Source organism: Syngnathus typhle, linkage group LG10 (assembly GCF_033458585.1).
Source record: "Syngnathus typhle isolate RoL2023-S1 ecotype Sweden linkage group LG10, RoL_Styp_1.0, whole genome shotgun sequence".
NCBI classification, from domain to species: Eukaryota; Metazoa; Chordata; class Actinopteri; order Syngnathiformes; family Syngnathidae; genus Syngnathus; species Syngnathus typhle.
Genome location: NC_083747.1, coordinates 4,373,746 through 4,393,018, shown reverse-complemented (window position 1 = coordinate 4,393,018; position 19,273 = coordinate 4,373,746). Strand labels below are relative to the sequence as shown.

At 41.3% G+C, this 19,273-nt stretch overlaps 5 protein-coding genes across 5 annotated transcripts; 1 reads left to right on the top strand and 4 right to left on the bottom strand.

Moving 5' to 3' along the window:
- Positions 1-490: 490 nt before the first annotated feature.
- Positions 491-3,054, bottom strand: gpn2 (GPN-loop GTPase 2). The gene is made up of 5 exons (XM_061288878.1): positions 2,270-3,054; positions 1,967-2,123; positions 1,671-1,831; positions 1,055-1,185; positions 491-897 (listed from the first exon to the last, which is right to left on the bottom strand). Exons 1-5 carry the CDS (start codon positions 2,681-2,683, stop codon positions 825-827), a joined length of 936 nt encoding a protein of 311 aa, XP_061144862.1. The 5' UTR covers positions 2,684-3,054; the 3' UTR covers positions 491-824.
- A 104-nt stretch (positions 3,055-3,158) lies between these two features.
- Positions 3,159-6,202, bottom strand: gpatch3 (G patch domain containing 3). The gene is made up of 7 exons (XM_061288777.1): positions 5,780-6,202; positions 4,797-5,251; positions 4,486-4,660; positions 4,145-4,204; positions 3,912-4,033; positions 3,709-3,836; positions 3,159-3,627 (listed from the first exon to the last, which is right to left on the bottom strand). The coding sequence occupies exons 1-7, from the start codon at positions 6,183-6,185 to the stop codon at positions 3,444-3,446; spliced, it is 1,530 nt and encodes a 509-aa protein (XP_061144761.1). The 5' UTR covers positions 6,186-6,202; the 3' UTR covers positions 3,159-3,443.
- Positions 6,203-6,656: 454 nt separating this feature from the next.
- LOC133160810 (oocyte zinc finger protein XlCOF19-like) lies at positions 6,657-9,710 on the bottom strand. Its single transcript, XM_061288869.1, has 3 exons — positions 8,973-9,710; positions 8,601-8,710; positions 6,657-7,932 (listed from the first exon to the last, which is right to left on the bottom strand). The coding sequence occupies exons 2-3, from the start codon at positions 8,701-8,703 to the stop codon at positions 7,046-7,048; spliced, it is 990 nt and encodes a 329-aa protein (XP_061144853.1). The 5' UTR covers positions 8,704-8,710; positions 8,973-9,710; the 3' UTR covers positions 6,657-7,045.
- Positions 9,711-9,938: 228 nt separating this feature from the next.
- LOC133160734 (oocyte zinc finger protein XlCOF6-like) lies at positions 9,939-14,167 on the bottom strand. Its single transcript, XM_061288725.1, has 4 exons — positions 14,011-14,167; positions 12,909-13,005; positions 12,634-12,743; positions 9,939-12,481 (listed from the first exon to the last, which is right to left on the bottom strand). The coding sequence occupies exons 3-4, from the start codon at positions 12,734-12,736 to the stop codon at positions 10,380-10,382; spliced, it is 2,205 nt and encodes a 734-aa protein (XP_061144709.1). The 5' UTR covers positions 12,737-12,743; positions 12,909-13,005; positions 14,011-14,167; the 3' UTR covers positions 9,939-10,379.
- A 3,000-nt stretch (positions 14,168-17,167) lies between these two features.
- On the top strand, positions 17,168-17,984 carry nr0b2a (nuclear receptor subfamily 0, group B, member 2a). Its single transcript, XM_061288891.1, has 2 exons — positions 17,168-17,678; positions 17,743-17,984. Exons 1-2 carry the CDS (start codon positions 17,168-17,170, stop codon positions 17,982-17,984), a joined length of 753 nt encoding a protein of 250 aa, XP_061144875.1.
- The last annotated feature ends 1,289 nt before the right edge of the window (positions 17,985-19,273 follow it).

The following is a 19,273-nucleotide window of genomic DNA, read 5'->3' as shown; positions in this document are numbered from 1 at the left end:
GGGAGGGGTGTGATGAGAAGTGTGTGCGTGTGCAGAAGGCTGCTAGCTGCTGATTAAACGGATGAAACACGGGCATGATCAAATTGTTTTCATTTATTTGGAATTCCATTTGTTACTTCAAAACTCTTCCTCTATCTCATAGACACACATCTTCCTGTAGGGGGCTTAAGGGAGGAAGGGGGGGGGCAGGAGGTACCAATGAGGAGGCATAGTTGATCACATGTGCAAACATGGGAACACAATTTAACATTGTGCCTGACACACCCCCTCATCAATGCATGGATGACTGGAGGTGATAAATAATCAACACAAATTATTTTAGGATTTATTTAGCTTTACTTTGATGACGCATTGAATACTTTATTTAAATTATAAACGGTTTTAAGAATTTCAAGGAGGGTGTGTTATAACACGATTACAACAACAGTGGTGGAAAGAGTAAAAGGAGAGTTTGAGGGTCTTCCATCCCAAAGAGCAGACACAGGGCCAGTTGTGCAGAAACACAGATTTAATGTGGCTTCCTCTCCCCGCCTGACTTAATTTTTCTCCTCCGGCTGGAGGGAAAATCTGGAACGGATCTTCAGCGAGCAGACTCCTCGGTTTTGGGAGCACGTCGGCTGCCACCCGCTGGAGGAAAGCGCACATGCAATCCCCAAAGGACATTCACTTTCTCACGAAGCATCCCCAGTGCATTGTATAAACATTTCAACAAAGCAGAATATCTAAATAAAACATGTTTTTAGCATGTCCTTCAAATGTCATTCCTGTGTTCATCTACTTCTTCCATTAAGGTTATGAGCGGGCATCATTTCGTATTCCTCTCTTCAAATATCCATCAATTCCTCCTCCACGGTCTTCTCGCTGGTTTCAAGGTACCGCTCTTGAACTCCTAGAGTGCTGGAAAGTCCGCTGTTAAGGCTAACTCTTTTGTTCAAACATTTCCGCTCATGAAGATGGAAGTACAGTCAGCTTTTCAACCACTCCCGTAAATGGTGGTGGTTCAATAAGCAACATGAGTCAGCGTTGAGTCACCAGAGCTGCTAGAAAAGGATACGAGGCAAACTCAAAGTCTGCCCCTACGGCAGCTGACATCATGGCCTGAAGATTCCTCTCCTCCAGGTCTCCAAAGCAGCAACCGTTGGCTTTGTCCACTGCCCGCAAGACCCGCATCATGCTTTCTTTGTCCTGCATTTACAGAGCGCAGACGTCTCAACTTTAAGTAGGTGGGGAGAAAATGACCGACTGACACCCGAGTAGACGGGGACCAGTCCGAGAGTGTTACTGTAGTAACCATCCGACCTAAAGTTAAAAGCAGGTTTTGTTTTGTTTTAAAAGTTACCGAGCTGGATAACAGCGGTTACCATGGTAACAATCATTCTCGGAAAAGCAGCGTGTAATTCCGGTGTCGCGTATCTCAAGCACTGTGGACTAAAATTTCAGCAGCCGCGTTTATTTTTTTCATACTTAAATGTTAGTCATGTTTTTCATTAATTAGTGGATTTTTTTTTGTATTTGTTGATTTGAAGAAATATCTACAGACTAAGAAAGATCTACTTTTGTACTTTTATTCAATTTAAATAATGTAAATATTGTGGCACCTCTTGTATAAATCACAATAACAGCATTTTTCTCAAAAAATATATCACTAGAACTTACTGGGGTATAAATACCTGAACATTGAGAGACACAAACGAGACAAGGCTGTAATCTTGAATGACCTCTGCCAGCTTTTCGTTTAAACGGCGAAATTTTTTGAAGAAAGGATCTGCCGCCAGATGATCAAGAAGATACGTCAGGTCCATGACTTCAGTGTAGTAGTCCAGGTTGAATGCTGGTCAACAAATAAAGACATTAAATGAGAAAGTAGACTGCGCACCATTTTGTGGAAAACAAAAATGTCTCACACAAATAGTTGGAGTCTTCAATTAATTAAAAATGTTTTGCAGTTAACCTGGGATAGCCCTACCAAGTTTCCCATAATGTTCGATTAGGTCCATCTTGGAGAGGATGTTCACATGAGGGAGCTCCACATGCAACATGGTGGACAGTGAAGTGCACAGCACAGAGATGAATTTGGCTGGATCGGCACAGTAGTGAGAGTCCACGAGGTGCACACATGTTAGCTGAAAACAAAAAAGATCTACATTTAATGACTTTAGATACCATCAGCAGACAAGATTGTTACAAAAAATATTTTCCAATCGATTCTTCCTGTTACTATAAATCACTGGCACAAAAAAAATGATCAAGGGAGGTTGAATGCACTCACCCTAAAATTCCACTTTCCCAATTGCGAGAATATGTTTTTCACCGAATTCTGATGTGTGTAGAGCTCCACCTGCCCAGGACAATCAAACAAGAAGTAACAATCCGGGTTCTGCTTCAGTTTATCCTGCAACCAGTCCAGGTTGGCCTCCACATACTCCATGCAATAAAGGAGCCCGCCATTGGGTCCCAGTTTCAAGCCATCCATGACATCATCCAAAGTGACAAGCTCGGAGATGTCCACGGCACAAGTGTACGGTAGTCCATCATTGGCCGGGTCCATGTTCACCACAGCTACCTTGCGTCCGAGATGGGTGAGGAACTCCTGCATGGCCTGGCAGTATGTGGTTTTACCCGAACCCGGTGGTCCGATCACCACCTGGCCGAATCGGAGCGTTTCTCCTTTGTGCGCAGACATGCTGTAGCAAAACACTAGTGCCGTCCGAGGAGAGAAAAAAAAACTTTTCTTTGCATCAAATTAGGTCAGGCCCGGTGATCTGGTTAAAAGTGTCTTCCCTGTATTTTATTGTTACATTATGTATAGTAAAAAGCAGACGCAAAACATTAGACGCGTGGGGGTAATGCGAATCAACAAGCACTAACCAGTCAAATGTAAACCGGCATGAATAATTCAGATACGCTGTAAACACCGATAAAGTAGTAAAACAAGCCGGTACTGAAGTTGCGAAATTCAAAAGGAGTAAAAACGAGTTTAAGGGCAAAGTAGTGCTGCTTACTATTGACAGTATTCGCGTTGCGAGCAACTAGCCGCCACGCTATAATCTAATACATCCGGGTCACCTAAATGTAGGAGTTTCAAAATAAAAGCGTTTGACGACGCAATCTTTCCAATTAGATTTATTATTATAAGATTGAGTTAAATAAAATACATATTCTGGTTTTAACACAATAATTTTAATAGATCGGACATACAACAGAGTTCATTACAACACCTAATAAATGTAGAAAAATACAAATTGTTTTCATTTTAAAAAATGTTGACATATCGCATTTTTTTCTTTTAATCCTTTTTGGAAATAATAAAATAATACAAAAATAAAACATAGTAAAACAAGCGTTTACTCAATTTTAATGTGTCATGGTTATGAAATTGAGCCAATTACGAAATGATGAAACGACTGAATTCTTCCAGCATTTACGTCATCAAAGTTTTTTTGTCATCTTCGTGGCCCAACACTGCCCCCAGGCTGCCAGCCTCTGTACTTCATGCTGTTGTTTTGTTGTCGTCTAAGCAGAGTGTCCCCCATATCAACGTCTTTGGGTTTATCATAGACCGTACTTATGTGGAAATCTTTTTTGCTCCTTTTACCAAGATGCGGGAGTAACTTTTCACCATGATATCTGTGGAATAAACAGCATCACGATGAGTACGATGATATGTAAACAAGAAAATCATTCACCTATTTTTAGTTTGAAACTCACCCAAACCCTCGTTTGCAGTGTGGATGTTTGCCTTCATTCTCCAGTGCGTCCGGAATCCCAACTTGACTGCTTCCCAAGCCTTCGCCGTCCTTCCACCCTTGCTTTTCCATTACGCGGCGGCCAAATCCCTAACCAAACAGTAAAAACGAGTCAAACAGAAAATTCCACAGTGAACAAATGTGTATTTTAAATTAATTTCGTACCTTAGTGAACCTCTCAAAACTGCCAATGGCCTGATTATGGCCGGCTCCATCTTCAAGACCGTCCCGAAGCCTTTTCTCCAGTCGCATCCGGACGTAGTCCCGGGCATCCATGTCACCTCCATCTGTAAAAAAAAAGATAACACCAGTTTCAGAAATTATGTCAAGAGTGAAGGTTAAATACATTTTGGGATTATTTGCATCATTAAGGTAAAAAAAAAAAAGTTACGCAATACCTTTATCATAGTAGATGCTCATGTCAACATCCCAATCATCTGCCGTTTGCTCGTCAAAATCTGAAAAAGGTGCACAAAAGACAGAAATTACACAAAGTTTAAAGAATTAAACAGTTGGTGCTTAATTCAATGGGTGTTGCGTGATTGGTGTTTGAGTCTTAGCCATCAGAGGGCAGTATAATAAAGAACAAGCTTGATGAAACAGAAGACTCACACTGCAATAAGTTTTTTTTTGAGGACAAAGAAAATATCGTGAGCAGAGCAAAAATAATGGATTGATGTAAAGAAAAAAAATAGGTTGGTGTGTATATAATTTGAGACATCAGCACTGTTGTGTTTACCTCCTTCCTCTTCCTGCCAGTACTGGGCATCGGTATAGAACACTAATCCCGAGCCACCTTTTTCCCACTTCAACTCAATTTCTTCTTCAAATAGCCTTTCTTTGCTTCGCTCTTGGCTCGTAACGTCCTCGTGCAATGCTTCATGACGCTCCCACTCCTCGCAGCAATCGTCGTCCTGCAACCAAAATAGATTAGTAATGAACGGCACTTGCCCATATTGTTCTAATTTGAAATTAAATTGAAAGTTAACCAGCACTGCAAAATAGACTTTAGATTTTTAATCTACAAAAATTCTAAAGTCCTGATCTTACATCATCTGCATTTGACTGCACATCCTCCTCCTCTTCTGCTTGTGGCTCATCATTCTCAATTGTCTCGCAGTGGTCCTCCAACTGTCTGCTTGCCGACATTCGAGCCGGTAATATGCCCGGCCCGCATATTTCGTGGCCAGCGGCTGTTAAAACAGTCTCTTCTGTGGCAGGTAGCGTGGAGGTTTCCTGGTACTGGAAAGGCACGTTGCCGTAGCGACGGTTGGAGCCAGTCTTGGGGAACTTGAGGCCCAATTTGCGAATAAGGCGGGGAGGCAGCCGACACGACTGGATGAGCTGTAGGAAGACTTTGACTGACGTGCCCACATTGCCATTCTGCATCAGAGCGGGTGGATTGAGCTCAGATAAGGTCTTGAGGTCAGATGGGGTGAAGTGTTCAGTTTGGGATATCCGATGTCGCTGTTCAAACCTCGTCTTGTACGGGAACTGATTATCATCTGGGGGGGTGAAATGTTTGTCAGTAAAATAAATTATACAGTAATCCTTTGTTTATTGCGGATAACTGGTTCCAAAAACCACCCACGATAAGTGAAATCCGCAAAGTACGGTCACCAACAAGAAGTACTGGGCAGGCTAACGAGTTAGCGGAAAGATGCTAATTCGCGATCAGGCTAACACGCGAAAACGGACTTCTAAAGGAATGTAAACGAACATTTGGAGCAATACAACATTGTCCTAAAGGTTAGACACATGTTAACTCAATTTAGAAGTTTTATTTTGAATTCTGAATGTTGTTGTTTTTTATTGGGGAAAAAAACGCAATGGAGTGAAACGCGAAGTAGCGAGGGATCTTTGTAGTACCAAAATAGTACTTACATAGGAAAATTGCATCATTGTAAAAATATGCGCATTGTTTTGGTAGTTTGTAGTGTGTACACTAGTGAGAGTTAGACATGCAATGAATCATACTAACGATTATTTGTAATTCTGAATTGAAATATTTGGGGAAAACAAGACGAACTTACCATTGTGTTGTGATACCTTAACTCTTTTAATGACACATCTTCTGGACAGCCAATTGCCCTTGAAGTCGATCCAGTGGTTTCCTGCGTACATCCTGACGAATCTGTCGGCGTGTTCGTTGTGGACCATAACGACACAACAACAGGTTTTGGTCGACTGTTTCGTCTTTTTACTGCAATTGTTATTAGCCGACGCTGGTGCTAGGTCGCTAGCAGACGACTTCTCGCCGTCCTCCTCGCTGCCCCCGCACGTTTGAGGCTCCCGATGCACCTCTGGTCGATGGCGGTAATGAAAACAAATGAAGCCACCGCTCTCTATGAACTGACTGAAATAATTCCGGAGGTCCGACGAGTGAAAAGCGGTGGGGATGTTGCTAATAACTAAGAAGACGCCCTGACAGTCGGCCATGTTTTTCTTTGAGTGTTGGCTCGTACGTGAACGAGTCGTTGAAAAGAACGAATGTTTTCAGTGACCGATTCGTTTGAACGAATCTTTAGAGATGACTGATTTGCTCACACGCTTCTGCAAGGAGCCCATGCTATCCACACTTGCGGCAGAGCTTGGGTTGGCCCTGATTATATATGCAGCCTAGGTCTTCTCCCCAAAACTATGATTGATGGGAGATGTATGAGGTCCTGGAACCCCTGAGGGTCCTCCCATTATTGAATGGGGACCCACCAGGAACAATTCCACATGCCATCTTCATCTCTCACCTTCATAGCCTTCAATATGAGTACTGTGAAGTAAACAACTCTTTAATGAAATGTGTTAATGCATGTCAAGAACAATTTAAAGAGTTATGAGCAAGGCAAGGCAACAACAACAAAAAAACGGTTGAAGAAAAATGGGGGATATCCAACACTATTTATTTTTTCATTTTATTGCTCCACATGAATATGAAAGGCTGAAGAATTAAAAAAAACAGCAACTTGTCCTGAATATGAATTGAACAAATTGCGGTTAAAAACCACAACCAAAAGAAACATCAATTATAATGACAAATACAGAACAATTCGCATCCCGAGGCTGGTTAACTATATTTTCAAATGCATTACTAAAACTAAAATATGAACTTCTCACTGTAGTAAAGGAAAAGAGTTCTGCATCTCAATCAAAAGCTACATACTAGAATAGAATTATCACTGATGCATAAACTCAAAGTCTGCTCAAATAGAAGGTGAGAACTTCATGCATCATTGCTCATCTCCCAGAGACACTCAGAATTCTCAATAGAGACTCTTTGACAAGTGACTGAGCAGGCAACAGGGTTAGGTGTGGATTCTTGTGTGCCTTTTGAAATGTCTCCTCTCAGAGAATCTTTGGCCACAAACTGAGCACGAAAAAGGTTTCTCGCCAGTGTGGGTTCTTGTGTGACTTTTTAAAGGTTCCTTCCGAGCAAATTTTTGGCCACAAACTGAGCACGAAAAAGGTTTCTCGCCAGTGTGGGTTCTCGTGTGACTTTTTAAACTTCCACTTGAAGCAAATTTTTGGCCACAAACTGAGCACGAAAAAGGTTTCTCGCCAGTGTGGATTCTTGTATGATATTTTAAGCCTGCCCTATAACGGAATCGCTGGCCACAATCTGAGCATGAAAAAGGTTTCTCTCCAGTGTGGACTCTTGTGTGACGTTTTAAGGTTTCCTTGTCACTGAATGTTTTGCCACAAATTGAGCATGAAAAAGGTTTCTCGCCAGTGTGGATTCTTGTGTGCCTTTTTAAATGTCCCCTCTGAGCAAATCTTTGGCCACAATCTGAGCAGGAAAAGTTTTTCGTCACATCATCACTATCTAATGGCTGAGCTGCTTGTGATCCTCCACAGTGGTCTCCATCATCTTCTCGAGTCATTTGTTGACTTGAGCTGCAGCTTGGAGACTCCACGCCTTTGCTCACCTCATGTTGACCCTCATCTAAACTCTTCACAGGAACACCAGCCGATAGCATCTCGAAGATATCCTCCTCCTCTTCTTTAATGTCACAGGAGTCTTCTCCCTCCTTTTTAATACAAAGTCGCTCCGGCTCTTCCTCCTCTTTTATGGTGCAAAGAAACTTCTGCACCATTTCTTCATTCACGTGGTGGACCTCTTTGCGCACAGCTTCCTCTTTAACGCACGTGCGCTCTGGCTCCTGCTGCTTAGGACAAATAGTTTCACTGATGTCTGCAAAAACAAGACAAGCACATAAGTTACAGTTACAAAGAAACCGGTCAAAACTATACAAGGATTTTTTTCGATCTGCCTATCACACATGATATGAATAGAATAGTACTAAAAATAAACACTGGAAGAGGATTCATAATGGAAACTACCGGGTTTTTTTTTCATGTATAATGCGCCCCCTTGTATAATACGCACCCTAAAAATGGCATGTTGATGCTGGAAGAAATCCTGTACCCATGTATAATACGCACCCAAATTTGGACTCCTACTTAAGTCCGTAAACGTAAAATTATTTCAGAAAAAAGACCATCTTTGGGAACAACCGGATGTTATTCTGCCGGTCAGTATCACTGCGCATGCGCTAGCAAACTCGATAGCGAAGAAATGTTTCGGATTTGTGTAGGGTACATTGTGACAGCAAACGAGCAGGTGATCGAGCAAGCGTATGATACGAGAGCATTGTGTTCGTATGGAGCGTGTTTGAAGTGAACAGCAGAGAAGAAAGCGCATCTGTAATGGCGCCCTCCGTATCATATCAGGATTTAAATAAAATAAAATAAAATAATAATTTTTGTACCCCTGTATAATGCACACCCCAGATTTTAGGACAGTAAATTAGTTAGATTTTGCGCATTATACATGGAAAAAAACGGTCGACGTGTACGAACCTGCCGTGCGCAACACAACATTCGGCTGCAAGCAAAGATGTTCCTGTCGTCGACGCGTACGGTCCTTTCCCTCCACGTACTTTGCTGTGGTCCTTGCAGACATTTTCACACTGCAATAACAACACTTGTTCAACGATGTTTGGCTAACAAAAGTGTCTTTTGGGCAGTGGCCAGCGAGCTATTTGTTGAAGTAATTGAATATAGTTTATCCCGTATTTACACAGTAATATTTTGCGTTGTGCTAGATCGTTTGGCAAGAAAATAAACTTAGCAAAAGACAGTCTAGTTGCATTGTTCCACAATCATTTGAGATCGAACATTCGTCGAGGATAATCAAGCTAAATATCATAAAGTTGGCATTGTGGTAGCTACCATGTGTGGGGAATTGTCTTCGTTGCTCCGCTGAGTGAAGTTCCTCCAAATATTCGAGTGGCCCAAAAGCAAAGATGTTAACTGCTTTTCCCCCCCCCCCCGTCTGCCAGGCATTGCATCTTTTAAATCTGACGAGACACATAATAAAAGTCAAAGTCTGCTTTATTGTCAACCTCTTCACATGACACACAAAGAAACCGAAATTACGTTTCCTCTATCCCACGGTGACGAGACATAGTACATAATAGACATACAAGTAAACGACATAAAACAAAAACAAGAAGGCACGAACAATAAATAATAAGAGTGATGAATAAATAATAAATAAACAAATAACACAATAAATAAGAGTAGCAAAACGGAGCCAGTGTGCATACAGCAGACAGTAAGCATAGCGCAAAAGTACAGGACGCTACGCAGAAGGGGGGAGAGAGAGAGAGTTCAGGATCTTAACAGCCTGGAGATCGAAGCTGTTGGTGAGTCTGGTGGTGCGGGAGCGCAGGCTCCTATACCTCTTCCCGGAGGGCAGAAGATCAAACAAAGAGTGAGCGGGGTGACTCACATCACTCACAATCGTGTAAAGTAAAGTGTAAAAATGTAAAGTATTTCAAACAGTTTGTTCAATGTTATCTGACTCTTCAGATATGAAAGGCAGAATTTGTGTTTTTAGAGTTGTTCACATCTGCCTGAATGGCTTATATGTGGTTATTTTGTCATTTGAAAAATAAAGACAATTGTGACAATGAAATGTGTTTTATAACAGTGTGTATTTGCATGAAATTAAAAAAGGACCCACCAGGAACAATTCCAGATGCCATCTTCATCTCTCACCTTCATAGCCTTCAATATAAGTACTGTGAAGTAAACAGCTCTTTAATGAAATGTCTTAATGCATCTCAAGAACAATTTAAAGTGTTATGAGCAAGGCAAGGCAACAAAAAAAAAAACGGTTGAAGAAAAATGGGGGACATCCAACACTATTTATTTTTTCATTTTATTGCTCCACATGAACATGAAAGGCTGAAGAATACAAAACCCTAGACAGACACTATTAAAAACTCAGCAACTTGTCCTGAATATGAATTAAAACAAATTGCAGTTAAAAACCACAACCAAAAGAAACATCAATTATAATGACAAATACAGAACGATTCTCATCCCGAGGCTGGTTAACTATATTTTCAAATGCATTACTAAAACTAAAACATGAACTTCTCACTGTAGTAAAGGAAAGGAGTTCAGCATCTCCATCAAAAGCTACATACTAGAATAGAATTATAACTGATGCATAAACTCAAAGTCTGCTCAAATAGAAGGTGAGAACTTCATGCATCATTGCTCATCTCCCAGAGACACTCAGAATTCTCAATAGAGACTCTTTGACAAGTGACTGAGCAGGCAACAGGGTTAGGTGTGGGCTCCTGTGTGCCTGATTAAACTTACCCTCTCAGAGAATTTTTGGCCACAAACTGAGCACGAAAAAGGTTTCTCGCCAGTGTGGGTTTGGGTGTGTCTTGATAAGTTTTGCTTCCTAGTGAACTTTTGGCCACAAACTGAGCACGAAAAAGGTTTCTCGCCAGTGTGGGTTCTTGTGTGACCTTTTAAATGTTCCCTCCAAGCAAATTTTTGGCCACAAACTGAGCACGAAAAAGGTTTCTCGCCAGTGTGGGTTCTCGTGTGACTTTTTAATTCTTCCCTCCGAGCAAATCTCTGGCCACAAACTGAGCACGAAAAAGGTTTCTCGCCAGTGTGGCTTCTTGTGTGACGTTTTAAATGTTGCCTCCGAGCAAATTTTTGGCCACAATCTGAACATGAAAAAGGTTTCTCGCCAGTGTGGCTTCTTGTGTGAATTGTTAGATCGCGCTTCACTGAAAATGTTTTGCCACAAACTGAGCATGAAAAAGGTTTCTCGCCGATGTGGATTCTTGAATGACCTTTTAAATGGCGCCTCTGAGCAAATTTTCTGCCACAAACTGAGCATGAAAAAGGTTTCTCACCAGTGTGGCTTCTTGCGTGAATTGTTAGAGCTCTCTTCACTGAAAATGTTTTGCCACAAACTGAGCATGAATAAGAGTTCTCGCCAGTGTGGATTCTTGTGTGCTTTTTTAAAGTGCCCCGCTCAGAGAATGTTTGCCCACAAACTGAGCATGAAAAGGGTTTCTCACCAGTGTGGGTTCTTGTGTGACTTTTTAAATGGTGCCTCTGAGCAAATGTTCGGCCACAAACTGAGCATGAAAAAGGTTTCTCACCAGTGTGGCTTCTTGTGTGAATTGTTAGAGCTCTCTTCACTGAAAATTTTCTGCCACAAACTGAGCATGAAAAAGGTTTCTCGCCGGTGTGGATTCTTGTGTGACATTTTAAATGGTGCCTCTGAGCAAATTTTTTGCCACAAACTGAGCATGGAACATGTTTCTCACTAGTGTGGATTCTTGTATGGATTTCTAAGTTTCTCTTCCCTGAAAATGTTTTGCCACAAACTGAGCATGAATAAGGTTTCTCACCAGTGTGGGTTCTTGTGTGAGCTTTTAAATGGTGCCTCTGAGCAAATGTTCGGCCACAAACTGAGCATGAAAAAGGTTTCTCACCAGTGTGGGTTCTTGTGTGAATTGTTAGAGCTCCCTTCAATGAAAATATTTGGCCACAAACTGAGCATGAAAAAGGTTTCTCACCAGTGTGGGTTCTCGTGTGCGTTTTTAAACTTCCACTTCGAGTAAATCTTTTCCCACAAACTGAGCATGAAAAGGGTTTCTCACCAGTGTGGGTTCTTGTGTGACTTCTTAAATGGTCCCTCTGAGCAAATTTTTGGCCACAAACCGAGCATGAAAAAGGTTTCTCGCCAGTGTGGGTTTGGGTGTGTCTTTGTAAGCTTTGCTTCCTACTGAATGTTTGGCCACAAATCGAGCATGAAAAGGGTTTCTCGCCAGTGTGGAGTCTTGTGTGGCTTCTTAAAGTTCCCTGGCCAGAGAATATTTGGCCACAAACTGAGCATGAAAAGGGTTTCTCACCAGTGTGGGTTCTTGTCACATCTTCACTATCTAATGGCTGAGCTGCTTGTGATCCTCCACAGTGGTCTCCATCATCTTCTCGAGTCATTTGTTGACTTGATCTGCAGCTTGGAGACTCCACGCCTTTGCTCACCTCATGTTGACCCTCATCTAAACTCTTCACAGGAACACCAGCCGATAGCATCTCGAAGATATCCTCCTCCTCTTCTTTAATGTCACAGGAGTCTTCTCCCTCCTTTTTAATACAAAGTCGCTCCGGCTCTTCCTCCTCTTTTATGGTGCAAAGAAACTTCTGCACCATTTGTTCATTCAAGTGGTGGACGTCTTTGCCCACATCCTCCTCTGTAATACAAGGCCGCTCTGGCTCTTTCTCCTCTTTTACGATGCAAAGAATCTTCTGCACCATTTGTTCATTCATGTGGTGGACCTCTTTGCGCACCTCCTCCTCTTTAATGCACGTGTGCTCTGGCTCCTGCTGCTTAGGACGAAGAGCTTCACTGATGTCTGCAAAAACAAGACAAGTTACAATTGAAGAGAAACCGGTCAAAACTATACAAGGATTTTTTCAATCTGCCTATCACACATAATATGAATAGAATAGTACTAAAAATAAACACCGGAAGAGGATTCATAATGGAAACTAGACGAGTACGAACCTGCCGTGCGCAACACAACATTCGGCTGCAAGCATAGATGTTCCTGTCGTCGACGCGTACCGTCCTTTTCCTCCACGTACTTTGCTGTGGTCCTTGCAGACATTTTCACACTGCAATAACAACACTTGTTCAACAATGTTTGGCTAACAAAAGTGTCTTTCGGGCAGCGGCCAGCGAGCTATTTGTTGAAGTAATTGAATATAGGTTATCCCGTATTCACACAATCGTATTTTGTGTCGTGCTAGATCGTTTGGCAAGAAAATAAACTTAGCTACCATGTGTGGTGAATTGTCTTTGTTGCTCCGCTGGTCTCCAAAAAACACTTGGTGGAAGATGGCTGGCTCAGAGAAGGAACACCTCCGTGACACGCGGCTGTTTGGGAAAAGATTTTATTCAACCGATGTCAGCGTGAAGTTCCTCCAAATATTCGAGTGGCCCAAAAGCAAAGATGTTAGCTGATTTTTTTCCCCGTCTGCCAGGCATCACATCTTTTAAAGCTGGCGAGACAGATGATCTTATCACTGTGGTTTGAGTCTCAGTATACTTTTTGTTTCGTCGTCCATAAAAGGCCATCAGCTCAGTTCTTTTCCGGTCACGGACAACTGGCCCTTCTAAATTCTAGGCACCGATACAATACTGAAACTAACCCCCTCCCCCCTTGTCCATAACTCACGCGCCGGCCTGGCCTTTTAGGGCAACATACAGAGACACATGCTAAAGAAAGCGGGGCGCCTTACAACACAAAGTTGTGCTAGATAGTGTGGTGAATTCTCGTTGATGGTCAGCTGGTCTTCCAAACAAACAGTGAAAAAGTAGCTGGCTTGGGGAAGGAAAAATCCAGTCACACACACGGCTGATTAGGGAAAGATTTTATTCAACTCATGTCAGAGAGAAGTGTCTCGCGCTCTAGCCAAGATGTCGAGTTCCTTTGTCTACTCTCGCCCTAAAACTTACACCCCCGCACACACGGGGCTGTTGGATGACCTATGACCCCCCCAGTCAGCCTCCCCACTTCTACACGGTGCATATCTTAACAGTTGTTAATGGAAACCAGATGTGTCTGGTGCCAATGAGTCTACATTCCTGGACCAAGCCCCAAACAATCCCGAACACAACCCGATTACATTTAGGCTTACTAGTGAGATATACATTGCATGATACCAGAATTAAAAAATACCACAATAGTTTGGCAAAAAAATAAACTTAGCAAAAGACAGTCTAGTTGCATTGTTCCACAAGCATTTGAGATCGAACATTCGTCGAGGATAATCAAGTTAAATGTCATAAAGTTAGCGGACTGCACTTTTGTATTGCAACCAAGCAGTACTACAAATTATGTTGCTAACATGATAACTAAGAAACATTGTCGTAACTTACCTCTTTCGTCGTTACTGTTGTCGCTACATAAGTTGCGTGTTCATCTGATGCAGCCGACTGGAAGACTGGCGACCCACCCGCTTCTGTTTTAGTGTTGATTCGTTGAACGATTCGTTTGAACGAATCTTTTGAGTGAACTGATTCAGTTCACTTAAAAGGACTGGAATGTACATCACTATATGCACGCCAATGAAATGACGACACTTCCGTGTAGGGCGCCTGTAACCGGATATGACGCATGAGCATGTGATAGAGCACAGTCCGGTCAAAAATTGGTTTTTAAAATTATTTTAAAGAGAGCACTTAGAAAGTGATTAGTAAACATTAAACACAGTCCTCCACGTATTAAATTTTTTTTTGTAGTTTTCATGTTCACTTTGAGCTCTTAAGGGAACAGACTGCAAGACTTGAGGGGCTAATTTAAAAAAATTAACTTATTCATTGCTAATGCCTCTTTTAACTTGCACAACATTTTTTTTAATTGTGTGTAAATTTGAGGATGAAGAGTAAAAGATCCAATGAAAATGTTATCCCTTCCTAAACAAAACAAATAAAACAATAAAAATAATACACTATGTTAAAAGTAAATTTAATATTTTTTATATACTTTTCATTTTTGTCTTTCAAAAAGATGGCCAAGAAATGTATTCTACAAGAGTTCATTAACCCAGAGGCTAACACTGTGCTTGGCCTTCACCTTAGAGTTTATCGGTGTGTTTTGATAGTAATAGGCAGTAAAACTGTACTCATGTGTCTGGACCCTGACATCACTACAGAGCATTTACACCGCATTACGCTCTTCGTGTATAAGTCACAACCATCGTGCCTTCCAGAAGTCCAAATGTAGTCATTATGTGCAATATATTTAAAATTCTAGACCAATTTGAATGAAAAAAACTATGCTAACATATATGATGAGTCAGGTGTAACTATCCCAGAACTATAAGCGGACCAAAAAAAAACCATTTGCCTTCTACTGTAAGAATGTCATTACCAAGAGAATGTAATTTGTCCCCCCCCCAATCCAGAAGAGTCTTTGCTGGGGGGAAAATGACTCCCCTTTGCCTTACTGACCTCAAGGGGATGGAGCCCAGTAAATGACCCTTTGTTACAACAGTAGGCCAAGGTCAAGTGTCAAATACCAGACACGGCGTTCACATCATCGTGCACTCACGAGTTCATTGACCTGAGAAAATTGGCAAACCTTCACACTGGGGGAAAAAAAAAAGTAAATTAACAATGACATGTAATTATATTGTATTATTTCTGCTTCAATTCTTGTTTGGAGTAACTTAATATTTATTGAAAAGTCAATTAAAGCCATTGCGTAATTGTCTCAGATGAATATATCCACTCCCTTAATCACACTGATTTCAACAGTTGCTCCACTTATAGAATGAAGGACATTTTTATTTCAACTTTATAGTCACCCGGCAGATAAGCGTCTGTCCTCCGTGTCCGTCTCTGCCTGCTCCCAACGTCTATAAACAGCAGTCTTATCACAGGCATTTACAATTGTCAGCATGCTTCATCAAGACCGATGACTGAAGAGTGTATTATAGGGCATTTCAAAATACACATTGAGGACAATTTTGTATTATTATTTTTTTTAACCATTCAAGTGACAATCTTATTGTATACTATTAGTGGACACACATTGTTTCAAATGAATCGTCTAAGGCTGATAATTAAGATTCAGACATCTTTGGAGGAATGACTGATGAGGTTAATGATGTCAAACAAAGGTGAGGTGGATGATATTTAATCTTTTAATCACACTTTTTAAGAGTAGGAAATGACTTTGACTCCAAAAGTGTTAATTCTCCAGTTTCACATTAGCTTCTGGTTTATTTAGAGGACAAAAGAAAGAAAATAAAGCCAAACCAGAGCCTGAGCTATCTGTCGAAATGCGTTTATTTATATCTAGTCAGAACTTTTCAACCTCCTACAACAACTTAGGCCTTGTCTGGTCCCCCACTGGATGCGTTCCTGCCCGAAACTAAAAGCAACACGACATACCTTCTAGAATCATTGAGACGCACAAATCCCTTTACCTTGATGACCGTTCAGGGAGAGGGGAGCATAAAACGAGTCATTGAAATTGCGTTGTTTGTTTATTTGGGATAATAATAAAGCAATCTTCTTATCAGCGTCAAGCCTCCGTGCCAGGCACAGCGGAGATAACATTATAGGCTTACCTTAAAAAAAAAAAAAAGTACAACCTGGAACACCAAGTGACAGCATAAATTGAAATTCCTTAGATTGAATTGATTTGTTTCACCCTTCAGAACAGAACAAGTGTGCCATTAACACAAGGATTGTCTTGGCTTTAGGTTTAATCATTGATGCATTTTCAAATTAATGCAAAGAAGAAATTGACATTTAAATAATTTTTAAGTAAAAGGCAGTAAGGCACCATGATTCTGCTCTAAAAAACAGATAATTTATTCCAATTAATATCAAGTGGGGGTTTCTAACTTGAACTAAAATCAAGAAATATTTTTTGCTTTATTTAAATAATGTTTTAATTATTTTATTTTTCTATAAGTTCTTATTTTTATTTATTAGGAGCTACTAATTATAACTAGATCCTGGCCTGTAGTAGTGATTAAAATAACACTTTTTTTTTTTTTATCTCACATAGGGGACTGCAAAATATCATCCTGTGGGCCACAAATGTCCCCTGGGCTTCAGGTTTGAGACCATTCCAAATTAAATTTGCCACTAAAGGTTGGTTTGTAGGTCTCCGAAGGTGTCCTCAAACTATTCCAAAAATATACAAATGACATCATACTGAGTACTTAACTTCTGGGTCAGTGCCCCACTGCTCTGTTGGCCAAGTATGATCTGGCAGATGACCCATCAGAGCCGGTCCTGATTACCCTCGGAGTCCTTGGTAGCATGGTACGGCCTGGGTTAATGACACGGACCCCGAGATAAGGCCCAGCCCTCTTGATATTCCGACGTTACTCCACCAGCTTCTTTTTCATTGAGAAAATCTTATCAGTTTCTCCGAGTTATACCACCAGTCACCTGGCAGAGCACATGGCTGTTTTTCACAGAGAGCGTATTGACAAGTCAAGGTCCATTCGGGCGGCCTTATAAATACCGACGTGGCGGAGGCGAGGGCGCCTCACTCCTGAAGAACTTCTCCGTGATGGATAACCGATGCCAGTGCTGCAGCGATAGAGTTCTGAATCCTATCCTCTTCAAAATTCTCAGTCAACTCGATGACAGCGGCGATTATAATTCGATACCTCACCGATGCACTTGTGAGCTACGCCGAACGGTGTGCTTGAAAAGGCCGAGAGAAATTTGCAAGGAAGCCTCGTCGGTTTTGGTGAAAACGGTCCATTTCATGAAGAACTTACCTGCTTTCAAGCAGCTTCCACCCAATGACCAGTTTATACTCCTCAAAAACTGTTGGGTGCCGCTCTTCATCCTGGGTCTGGCTCAGGAGCATGTGGACTTTGAGGTGGAGGACGTACCGGCCGACAGCATGTTGAAGAAGATCCTTCTGCGGCGAGAAGGGGGAAACGAGATCGTGAAGGAACAGCCCACCATGGCTGGCGTCAGCAAACTCAAGTCCTGTCTCAGAAAGTTCTGGAGCTTGGATTTGAGTCCAAAGGAGTACGCGTATCTTAAAGGGACAACGATATTTAACCCAGGTATGTTCGAATCAGATCTTATCTGTCTTTTAAAAGAGATGCTTAATGTCTTTACATTCAACAGACATCCCTGACCTAAAGGCATCACTATTCATCGAAGGCTTGCAACAAGAAGCCCAGCACGCCTTGAGCGAGGTGGTCCAGCTCCTCCATCCAAGGCGGCAGGAACGTTTCGCCCGCATCCTCCTCACGGCGTCCATGCTGCAAAGCATCACGCCCAGTTTAATCATCGAACTTTTATTCCGGCCTGTAATCGGTCAAGCTGACCTGTTGGAGCTTCTGGTGGACATGCTCTTCTGCAGGTAGAGGATGGATTTATGGAACAGACTGAAGCAAATCTTTTGATGATGACGTTTTTCTAAATGGAAGCAGACATTATAAAATGTTTTTGTATGTCTGCAGAGATTTACTTGTCCACAATTACAAAAATGATGTATTTTGTCGCTATGTTAGCACAGTTGTAAATACTTTTTTTTTTTTTGCATCTACAGAAGAATTCAAATAAATCTATTTTTGTACATGATGTCTGTCTGTCGTTTGAATTATTCCTCGAGTAACAGATTTTTGTCAGACAACTTTGAAATGTGAACATAAGCTCAACCACAATTGCTATTTTTCTGTTCAACTCAATCTAATCACGTGATACATACTCTGTATATAAGCTATATTTCCATTTCCAATTTGGAAATTACAAAACCGTAGCACACTTGGTCCATTAATAGCGAGTCATGTAGGATTCCTGTATTTGTCTCCCTCTAGCGGATGCAAGTGGAAATGACGCGTCAATACGATAAACACTGAGGCCTTAAAAAAAAAAGGACGCACTGTACTCTTGTTAATGTACAAATGACATGCAGTGAAATGCGTTCCACATTATAGAGTCTGGATTTGCGGTAGAAACAATCTTGTGGCATGTTTGTTGTGAAAGAGAGACAGACCTTCTTACCAGACACCTCATACAGGTAAAAAGGAATGTGCTAGTCGGGCCAGAGAGAAAAAACAAAAAAAAAACGGGTTACACAGTGCACCTGCAACAGATACACAAAACAAAAAGAAGTCATGACAATATTTGGCAGAGGAAAAAAGTACACAACTGTATTGGGATGCACAGTTTTAGGGGGTTGTTGAAGAACTGAATAATGTTTTTTTTAATCACTTTTAACTTAGGCATGCAGAAGTGACTAATCCTATTCCCAAATTGAAGTCTTAACATTTTATGGTAAAAATGGCTGCACAAAAGAGCATTGCAATTCCCAACAGCTATACATACTGTATATTTAAAAACATGCAGTACAAAAGCAGAAGCAGCAGCAAAAAAAAAAATCAGGCCTCACTTGTGCACTGCAACACCACAGTAAAAAAAACAAAGACAACCCCCAGGATTTGATTTCCTTTTTTTTTTCTTTTTTTTTAAACCAGCCAAACAAGTTTCTGCATTTGCCGGGAGCGGAAAAACCCCAACTTGCGCATCACACTCAACTCAGAGACAATGTGAAGCCAAACCGATGTTTTATGAACACATTTTGTAATTGTAATTTCAAACAAATGGGCCTTGGATCAATAAAAAAAAAAAAAAAACTGGACATAAAGCACTT

Coding starts and splice junctions, on each gene's coding strand:
- LOC133160810 (XM_061288869.1), bottom strand. CDS start 8,703: ATGTCTGCAAGGACCACAGCAAAGTACGTGGAGGGAAAGGACCGTACG. Junction 7,933..8,600: donor TGTTGTGTTGCGCACGGCAG/GTTCGTACACGT, acceptor TTGTTTTTGCAG/ACATCAGTGAAACTATTTGT.
- gpatch3 (XM_061288777.1), bottom strand. CDS start 6,185: ATGGCCGACTGTCAGGGCGTCTTCTTAGTTATTAGCAACATCCCCACC. Junction 4,205..4,485: donor CTGGCAGGAAGAGGAAGGAG/GTAAACACAACA, acceptor CACCTTTTTCAG/ATTTTGACGAGCAAACGGCA. Junction 4,034..4,144: donor GAGCATCTACTATGATAAAG/GTATTGCGTAAC, acceptor TTTTTTTTACAG/ATGGAGGTGACATGGATGCC.
- nr0b2a (XM_061288891.1), top strand. CDS start 17,168: ATGGATAACCGATGCCAGTGCTGCAGCGATAGAGTTCTGAATCCTATC. Junction 17,679..17,742: donor GACAACGATATTTAACCCAG/GTATGTTCGAAT, acceptor TACATTCAACAG/ACATCCCTGACCTAAAGGCA.
- gpn2 (XM_061288878.1), bottom strand. CDS start 2,683: ATGTCTGCGCACAAAGGAGAAACGCTCCGATTCGGCCAGGTGGTGATC. Junction 1,832..1,966: donor CGAACATTATGGGAAACTTG/GTAGGGCTATCC, acceptor TTTGTTGACCAG/CATTCAACCTGGACTACTAC. Junction 898..1,054: donor GCAGACTTTGAGTTTGCCTC/GTATCCTTTTCT, acceptor CGGACTTTCCAG/CACTCTAGGAGTTCAAGAGC.
- LOC133160734 (XM_061288725.1), bottom strand. CDS start 12,736: ATGTCTGCAAGGACCACAGCAAAGTACGTGGAGGAAAAGGACGGTACG. Junction 12,482..12,633: donor TGTTGTGTTGCGCACGGCAG/GTTCGTACTCGT, acceptor TTGTTTTTGCAG/ACATCAGTGAAGCTCTTCGT.